The 9,228-nt window shown below is 42.2% G+C and overlaps 2 protein-coding genes across 2 annotated transcripts; one reads left to right on the top strand and one right to left on the bottom strand.

The window, feature by feature from the left end:
• Positions 1–784: 784 nt before the first annotated feature.
• On the top strand, positions 785–6,880 carry hmmr (hyaluronan-mediated motility receptor (RHAMM)). Its single transcript, XM_068740504.1, is given in 18 exon segments — positions 785–830; positions 1,096–1,194; positions 1,410–1,492; positions 1,596–1,673; positions 1,749–1,937; positions 2,028–2,114; positions 2,213–2,324; positions 2,419–2,484; positions 2,834–2,907; positions 3,526–3,596; positions 3,668–4,014; positions 4,120–4,268; positions 4,351–4,565; positions 4,938–5,273; positions 5,361–6,065; positions 6,149–6,221; positions 6,352–6,528; positions 6,631–6,880. Coding segments are annotated over 18 exon segments (3,081 nt in total). The 3' UTR covers positions 6,805–6,880.
• A 668-nt stretch (positions 6,881–7,548) lies between these two features.
• insb (preproinsulin b) lies at positions 7,549–8,439 on the bottom strand. Its single transcript, XM_068740336.1, has 2 exons — positions 8,250–8,439; positions 7,549–7,694 (listed from the first exon to the last, which is right to left on the bottom strand). Exons 1-2 carry the CDS (start codon positions 8,437–8,439, stop codon positions 7,549–7,551), a joined length of 336 nt encoding a protein of 111 aa, XP_068596437.1.
• Positions 8,440–9,228: the final 789 nt, after the last annotated feature.

Raw genomic sequence — 9,228 nt, forward strand, 5'->3', positions numbered from 1 at the left:
GGTTTTAAAAAGCGCTGTATTTATATCCAGATTTGCCTCAGTAATTTGTGCAAGAAACTTGAACAAAGGCACAGCAAATAAACAACAACAAATATCCATCAACATCTATTTCAGCAGCGCTCCCTCTCATGGATTGGTACAACCTCTTGATGATGTCATGATACGTGATGAACTGAACTGTGGCATCATTGTCCTCCAGAAAGCCAACGAAGGCATTCCATCAGCACAACAATATTGTGGCCTTGTCAAAGTCGGCTAAATTTATCCTGGTCATGCAAGCTGTGACTTTCTTCCTGATGCTATTTTCTGTTTTTATGCCATTTTCTAGTGTTGGTTGATTTAACAAGAAAAAGGTAATTTGAGAACAGCTGGATAAAGTGATTATGGTTATTTAGAAAATGTAGTTTTATGACTCAAGACTACTCGCATAAATCAGTCAAGTGAGACCAAACTTCTTATGTTGCCAAATACATCTTAAAGCCACCCGTCCATGTTAAAGATTTGCAACTGTTTTTGTTTGCACAATAAAAAAAAAAGAATTAACCAAATTTTTCTAAAATAAAAAAGAATGAATTTAGTTAGTACTAATGTTATTCTATATAACGAATAACTTTAGTGCGTTTTAAGGCGGGCGTGCGAGATGATGTCATCACAGACCCGGTGCCTATTGGCCACATGAATGTGACGTAAGCACGACGTTATTTTGAAAATTCAGCGGGGAAGCGGTTGTTTGTGTGTGGGTCAGCTTTATCGTTAGCTTGCATATTGGGATTTGGGGATTGCAATGTCTTTCTCAAGAGCTCCTTTGAAGAGGTTCAACGACAACATAGGTAAGAAAGTTCAAAGAGCTAGCAGTAGTTGCTAATGGCATGGCACAGTTCAAGCTATTCAATCGTCAGTAACGTTAGCCTATGCTAGCTGACATAACGCAATGTGGACAATTGCTAAGTAAGTACCAAACAACTGTTAGCTTTCCCCAGTCTGGTAGCCTGTTGGTAGAATAGCGTGCTAATGTATGCTCATTCATATCTTGTTTAAACCTTTGAGGGAGTAGCGTAATAAACGTGGCTAACGCTGTGCTATCCGCCGCCGAAGGTTGCGCCCCTCCACCGGGAGCCTACGACGTTAAACCCGGGGACTTACGAGGAGCCGCTTCTTTTGACAAGTCTGACCGCTTCAGACATCTTAAGGCAGGTGGGCTCATTGGAAGTACTGGTAAAAAAAATATATATGTATAAGAAAAGCGGTATGTTCCAAGTAAGCTTTTGCTTCAACCTACACTTTATCGGTTTATCTGGGGTAAAAAAAAAAAGGCCTTTGCAATATTCTCTCTGTTTCAATGAAAAATAAACGGAACTAAAATTCATTACGTTTTTTTTTGCCCATGGTATATTCATCACTGTGTCCAGCGGCTCTCCCACCACCACCACCATCGCCCTCCGGAAATGTCTTTGTGTCGCCCGTCCGCAGGACCTTGTCTGTTGATGGTCTTGTAAGTTGTCTTTTCAGCATGCAGTATATTCATTGATCCATCTGCTGGACCTACAACTGCTCTTGGCATAATACAATCTGTTTATCTCATGTGAAACCCTAAGCTTGAAAGATCCACTGTAAAGAAAGAGAGGGATGCCCTCTCTGTGGCAAATAAGCAGCAAAGGTTATTGGAGAAAGAGGTACACTTTAACTAAAGATAACATTATTCCTATTACTGCAGATGTCAAGTACTTACCTTGGTTGTTACCTTTCAGATAAGGTCCTTGGTTCAAGAGCGAGGCGAGCAGGACCGCCGTTTGCTCACCCTGGAAGAGGAGTTGAAGAAAGTGGAGAACAAGCTGCTGTCTGCCGTCAGGGAGAAGACGGGTCTTGCTGCCGGTGTTACGACTCTTGAAAGACAGAGGGCTGAACTAAAAAAAGTCAACGAGTTCCTAAAAAATAAGGTTTGCTTGTTTTCAACATTTATAAGTCTCGCTGTGTTTTAGCAGTCCGTCATTGATAATGTCTGAATTTGAGAAGTTTGTCTCATTTAGGTTTCTGCTGACGCAACAAAAAAGAAAATCAATTCCCTCACGATGGATTTGATGGAGACCAGGAATACTTTGGATGTGAAAAAGAAGGTATTATTTTTGACCATATTATTCAGTGTTTAGTGAAAAACTTTCCTTGGTTTGATGTTGGCCAAACATTTTGTGTGTGTGTGTGTGTCTGTGTCCAGGAGTTGACCGTCATGCAGATTAACACCGATGGTCAGATAAAAGTTCTAGAAACTGACCTCCAAGCTGCCAGGTCTGCAGTCACTGTTGTAAAAAACAAGAACAAAGACTTGGGTGAGCTTGAACAACAGCAATATAAACATGCATTCACGTGGATGTGCAGACACGAGAGCTAATCGGATGTGTTCTGGGATTTTTACAATTACAGAAGAACTCCTTCAAGTGAGCAAAAGTCAGAATGAAGAGCTGGAGAATGAAAAGGACCGATTATGTGGTGAGATCTGAGTATAGCCTGCTTTTTCCTTGATAGACAATTAGCTATGTTTATCGCTGCAATAACGTAGCTCTTCTTTTGATGACAGTTCTCTCAGCCTGATGAAAGAAAGGTGAGGAGAGATGCAGTGGTTGAATGTTGAGTATTATTGTCAGCAAATTTGGGCTGGTAACTAAAACTGCACCACAATGACTGACTTGGTCGTCATCTTTGTCCAGAGTAGCTCATTCCACATTTGAGATGTTTGTCAGCATCAATGCCCTCCATGTGCAAATGAAGTGCTCGGTGACAAAAACGGCTATTTGTACTTTTGCTTCCTTTTGTAACTGTGCATTATTGTGTGTTGCAGCTGTGATCAGGGAGCTGAGGGAAGAGATCATAGTCTTGCAACATTATCTGGACACAGCCAATGACCGGATCCAGGTATTGACCACTAAATCAATGCAAGCAAGTCATGCAAAAGTAGAAATCTTCCCAGTGAAAGCCAATCTTAACCTGCTTGGGCTTCTCAGACCGGTTTACCAGTACCCCGATGGTGTATTTCTGACAATTTTCAACCTAAAATACGACTAATACACATCTAAAAGACGTAATACGCTTTTTCCCCAAATTGTTTTTTTTTACGCCCAATAATTTTTTCACACACAAAAAAAATTAAATGGCGAAGTATTTCCTATATTGCTTCACGGAGATCGATATCAGCCATTCCATGAAAAAATAGAAAATCCTTCTTACTTGAAATTTAAACCATACCTCATTATGAAGTAAGCTGCAATATTTTTTTTCATGAATACTCAAATTTTGAAACTTGTTCCAGCGTATTTTTCTTAATACATTGGAATATGGAATGCACTGTTCTATTTCAAAATACACCAAATGTTCGAGATAATCCACTTTTCCTTGATTAGGGGTAAACCGGTCTGGGTTCTGCAAAAGTATGTAATTTTATTTGGGTGATTTTCAGAACAGAATAAATATGAACCAATGAATGAGTCAAATCCTGGCAGTCTTAGCAGGAATCCTGTGTTCATGTTCTGGTAGGATCTCTGCCTGAACCTCCAAGAAAGGACAACAGAGAGCCTTTTTGCTGGTTCCCAGATGGACAAATTAAAGTAAGAAAAAAAAAAGTCGAGCAAGTTGGATCTGAACTGCAGGCCATGATACTCATGTCACTTTCCTACAGGCAACTTGAGGCTGATCTAGAAAGTACTCAAGATGTGCTCAGACAAAAAGAAGAAGATAACCGAACACTCCAGCAAGAGCTACAGGTGTCAAAGGATGATTTCGAGAAGGCAGAGAGGAGGTTGGAAAGTCAACAGCTGGAGCTCATGTCTTCACAAAATTCCACGAGTTGCATGGAGCAGCAAATGAAGTCGGCCAACCTAGAAGTTCAAGACTATCAGGCGACGGTTCGGCAACAGGAGACTGAGCTGGCGAGACTGAGGGAGGTGCTCAGAAGGACGGAGAAGGAGCTTGATGAGAGAGTGGCCCATCTTGAACAGCGATATCTGTTCTCAGAAGAAGAGAGAAGTACGTTAGTGAGATTCCTGTGATTTTAATATTTACATTCAAAAGTTTGAGTTGTGTGTGATGTATTTATTATATACTGTGTATATATATTATTTTGGTTATTAGGTAAGACTCAGGAGGAGGGAATGAGGCGAGTGGCGGAGTTGAAATCGGAGCTTGTCGCACTACGAGATGCTACAAGAGACGAGAAAAAGAGACAGATTCAGCTTGAGCAAGAATTCAGTACTCAAACTGAAGAACTGACAAAAGAAAAGGTGACACACACTCGTGTCCATCGCGACACATTTTTAGACTCGGTGCGTAAAGCGATAACCAGGTGTTTCCCCTTCTCTACAGGCACTTGTAGACTCCTTGTCTGTGCTGGTAGAGCAGGAGAGAGATGAGTCTGAGGAGCGATTGGGACAGCTAAAGGGGGAAATGGAAGAGGTGCTGGGAGAGCTTGCTCTCTTGGAGAATCAGGAGCGCAATAGTCAGGAGGCCCTCCAGAAGCTGCGGGGGGAGAATAATGATCTGGAGGGACAGCTGAGTGATACCAGGGCTCTGTTACAGAGGTGAGCAAAGTACAGCCATACTGACTCACAGGGGGGGGCATAATGTAGAGAAAACCGTTCACAGCGTGCTCGTCCGTAATATCTCTGTCACGACTCCTCCTTTGTTTGAAGGGAATATCTTTAAAAGTAGAGGGAGCAAGAGTTTAGATATGAAGTGGCTGGATGACAAAATCATTTTGATTAATTTTGTTGTGCAATTTGAATGTGATGAAAAATATCCAGCAAAATTTCTGAATCCAAGAAGGCTTTGTCAAATGTCTTTTTTTGCGTGTAACCTCCAGCCACTCAGACATGCCTTTTATGGTGATTAATACCACATACAGCAGCAAGTATTGTATCAGTTGGATCAAACGGTGTTATTGTGTTTTGTAGCAAGAGCTGTGACATTCCAGAAATAAAACTGTCGGTGTTTGTTTGTGTGTTTTTATTTCTGGAATGTTTGATTAATATAGATGTTTGGCTTCAAGTTTAATCAGGGAATACGGTTCACATACGGCTTCTCTTACTTTTTAGCACCAAGGAGACTCTGAAGGTAGCAGAGGAAAAACCGAAATCCTTGGGATTGGGGGTAGAGGCACTGACCCAGCAAATGAAAAAGGAGGTGGACGAAGTGCTCCAACAGAAAGAGGAGGAAATCAAGAGAGTGAGAGAGGTCCTAGAGGAGCACCGGAAGGCACAGCTCGCCGAGGCTAGAGAGGAAAATTCAAGGTACGCCTCAAATTGAATTTCAGTTTGCGTGAACGTAATTGTAACTTTTCAACCTTTTTGATATTCTCATTTTAACTGTCTTCATAGCCTGTTGCTGGAGCTGCAGACTTGCCTTAAACAAAAAGAGGAGGAGATGGAGGGCAGGGACGTGAGCCATGCCGCACTGGTTTATCAACTCCACAGCGAGGTACAGCTGCAGACAAAGGAGAAAGAGGATGCACTGGCACAATTAGAGGAGCAGAGAGGTCAGAGTTTAACTCTGCTTCAGAATGAGAGGGAACAAGCCCAGAGACTGCTTCGACAGGTCGGCCAGGAAAACGTGGAAATAATGGAACAGCTCAGACAAGAGCAAGGAGAGAAGGTTAAAATCCAGACAGCCCTTCAAGAGGAGAGGGAAGACCACCAGCAGGAGAGGTCAAAGGTGCAGATACTACAGATTGATCTCGACGGAGCAGACAAGCGATGCAAGACTCTCCTGTCCGAAGTTAAACTCAAAGAGGAGTCCAGAGTTGCTCTTGAAAATCAACTCGACGCAGCAGAGCAGTACAGAAATCAGCTTCGGTCTCGCCTGGATGAGGCTGAACAAAAGATTGTGAATGTCCAGGCCCAATTAGACCTTATTAAGAAGAATACCCAAGCCTTGCAGCGTGAGCGGGAGCAACAGCAGCAAGACGGGCGGGCCCTACAGAAGCAGGTAGAAGTACTGACTCAAGAGAAGGTGGCACTGCAGTGGGATATGGAGGCGCAGCGGCAGAAACTGGAAAGAGAAATAACTGAAACACGGGAGGAAATGTAGGAAATTATGGATTTTACCCATTTGCGCAATAGTTTTATTTGTCAATTGCCACATTTTAACTCGCGTTTATTTTTTTAAGCAGCCCAAGCGCAGAGATAGAACACTGGAGGAAACAGTATGAGGAGCTGTTTGCAAAAGCCAAGCCTTTCCAGGTCAGTCTTAGTTTATTTTATATCTGTTAGAATAGCCCGGGTCATGTTTTACTCATGCTGAACTCGCATCATGCTACATTACAGAATAGTAATAGAGTTAAAACCCGAGTAATACGCATCTTGTCCACAGGAACAACTCGACGCATTTGCAGCAGAGCGAAATGCGCTACTCAGTGAAAACGGAGCAAACCAAGAGGAGTTGAACAAGATGTCTGATGCTTACGCCCATCTGCTGGGCCACCAGAACCAGAAGCAGAAGATCAAACATGTCAAGAAGCTGAAGGATGAGAACACCTCCCTGAAACAGGTGATGGATGGGTCAGAGCGATGCTTATTTCTTTCCAAACCGTACACGTGCTTTGTCTCACGCTCAAGTTGCTGCGCTCCTCCTTATTCCCTCTCTGTGTAGGAGATTTCCAGGCTTCGTTCCCAGGTGAATAGACAGAAGAGTGATTTGGAGCAGCTGAATTCAAAGCTCCCTGGTGCTCCTCGCCGCAGGTTTGATCCCAGCGAAGCTTTTCACCACAACAAGGAGAACAGACAAGAGGAAACGACTAAACCTCTCAAAGATGGTGAGCGCTAACATGACCCCTCAACGCAACATCCAGAACCTGTGGTCGCAGTCGTATGGATTTCGTGCTATTGTGGAAATATTTGTATGGATGCCTAATTCTTTCCTTTATTTTATTTTTGTCAGGAAATCATTATGGTTAATGGGGCTCTTCAACCATACAAGAACTGCCAACTAATTGGCTGCCAGGTTTTATTTCTCTGGATTTATGTTTTTCTGTCAATTTTTTTACATAGAAAGTGAGGATTTACATAGTGTGTTTTTGATAGGGAGCAGATTCTATGTCTTTGTATATGTTTGAGGGATGATGAGTGAAAAGATGCTCGCAGTCGAGAGAGCAAAAACATCCAAATATCAGATTGCTTTTAATGTTTGTGGTTTGGAATTATATCAGGCAGGATAACGCTTTAGGATTCTTTCCACTTTGTAAATAAACAAATAAACCCTTTTATTAAACTGCAAATTTCACTCCTCTGTTGCAGTCATTTTAAATTCCCATGTCCTTTGTCAGCCAGAAGAGGGCACTGTAGGACTGCAGGGATATGTTGAAGCAGCAAAAACCTTTACTGCCTATGTTTTAGTCACACTAGACTGTATATCAGCTACAAATAACACGAATTCACATCTTTGCAGAGAGGAGGAACCCTGGGTTATGGGTCAGGAAGCTTTATTTCCTTCATTTGGTAAGACATAGCGAGTATCGTGGCCAGAAATTGACTTTTTACAAGCTATGAGTGGTGCTAGTTGCAGAGTGATTCAGTCGCAGTATCCCTCCAGGTGGTAAAAGCTGCATGGCTTATGGCAGCACTGCTCCACGATGCCTCGCTTGACCTTGGGCTTGTTGCGGCCGGATAGAATCTTCCACAGCCGCTGCTCCTGTATGGCTCTTTCAGACAGGAAACCTTTGGAGTGGAGAAAGTTTCCACAGCCCTGTGTTAAGCCCTGCTGCGAAACTCCAGTCAGTCAAAACTACCATTTAGACTGCTGACACTTTAATGGAGACTTAATGGCTAGGTAATCTGATCTCCACAGTCCTTTAGTCTCGTTAGCCTCTGCTTCAAGAGGAGAATATCTCCAGAGGCATGTCATATCACAAATGTCAAAATGTAGATTTATAACACCCATATATCGAGGAAGGACAGTCTGTATAATGCATTGTTTGCCATTATAGATGCTGAAAACATCAATAAACAAAGCATGACCACTGCAAACTGATAATGGTCAGGACAAAGTTTCCCGCTTGCCTCTCTTTCTTTTCCACACAAGCTCGAAATGTAAATATGAATACTGAATTTGGACTTGAAACATGGCAGAGGCATACAACCAGCCTATCGCATCTTTAGGGAAAGGGATGCTGTTTCTCTGAACTCCCACCCTCAATTACCAAATTAGGACTTATTTTTATACAACTCAAACAGATGAAATCAAGCCTCTTCCCAAAGTTAATGCGGCCTTACCGAGCAGATGCTCCACATCCCGTTTTTGGCGTCGGTTTGAGTTGTGGTAAAAGCCCCGTTCTCCGCATACAAAGTAGAGCATGTCCACCAGGTGGGAGCCACATAGGTGCTGAGTGGGGGTTGAGCAAACGCCTGGGGAGAGGAGAAGCAGCAGCAACAGCGTGGACTCCGTCCATGGTATCTTGGCCATAGGAGGGAGGCGTCTTGGATGGAGCACAAAAAGGAAATCCCACGTTACGTTATGGAGCTATTTTACTAGGTTCGATGGAGTCCAACTGATTCCACCCATCAATATACTTCATAATATTAATTTATTTTTATTTAAAAGATTCCTTTCTTCTGATGCATTTTGACAGAAATTCTAGCTAAAAGTTCCAGCTTCTCTGCTTGAGAGTAGAGACGACAATATAAGGACGTAGCAAGGTCCCAAATCTAATTAAGAGCTTTGACATGATCATAAAATGCCACAATTAGAAATTCCACTTCAAATCAATCAAAGGCTGAAAATATGATAATAAATAATAAATAAATTCTTGTCGTAATCAGGTTTTAAAAAAATCAAGTAAAAACTACATTATTTTCACATTTAATAATTCACATATAAAGATGAGTCATCTAAAGAGAGGTTTATTTCCACACAGTGCACTAAATGTATTTAGGTTTATTTTATCAAGCCACTGTCTATTACAAGCTATACGATTGTCCTCTCCCACACTCATTGTGGATAATGTCACCTCATCCCAAAGGCCTGCCCCCCCCCCACCTTGCAGTCCAACGTTAGCAGCTTTAGTGCTCAAGAGGGAACGTCTAAGATTACAGAAATGTTTTTAGTCAAATCCCATTTGTGGTGGATATTCTCCTGGGTTGAAAGATCAGCTCAATTTCCAAGGTGAAAAGCACATTTAGCAGTCATTTAGAAGCTATATAGACCTTTTGCGGACATCTTATAGTGTGCTGCACATTATTGAATTGAAAATGA

Source organism: Brachionichthys hirsutus, chromosome 6, assembly GCF_040956055.1.
Source record: "Brachionichthys hirsutus isolate HB-005 chromosome 6, CSIRO-AGI_Bhir_v1, whole genome shotgun sequence".
In the NCBI taxonomy this organism is placed as follows: Eukaryota; Metazoa; Chordata; class Actinopteri; order Lophiiformes; family Brachionichthyidae; genus Brachionichthys; species Brachionichthys hirsutus.

Bases quoted from the DNA above. Each gene is read 5' to 3' on its own strand.
- insb (XM_068740336.1), bottom strand. From the start codon at position 8,439: ATGGCCAAGATACCATGGACGGAGTCCACGCTGTTGCTGCTGCTTCTC. The intron at 7,695-8,249 runs GTAAGGCCGCAT...TCCACTCCAAAG, and splicing joins GGATGTGGAGCATCTGCTCG to GTTTCCTGTCTGAAAGAGCC.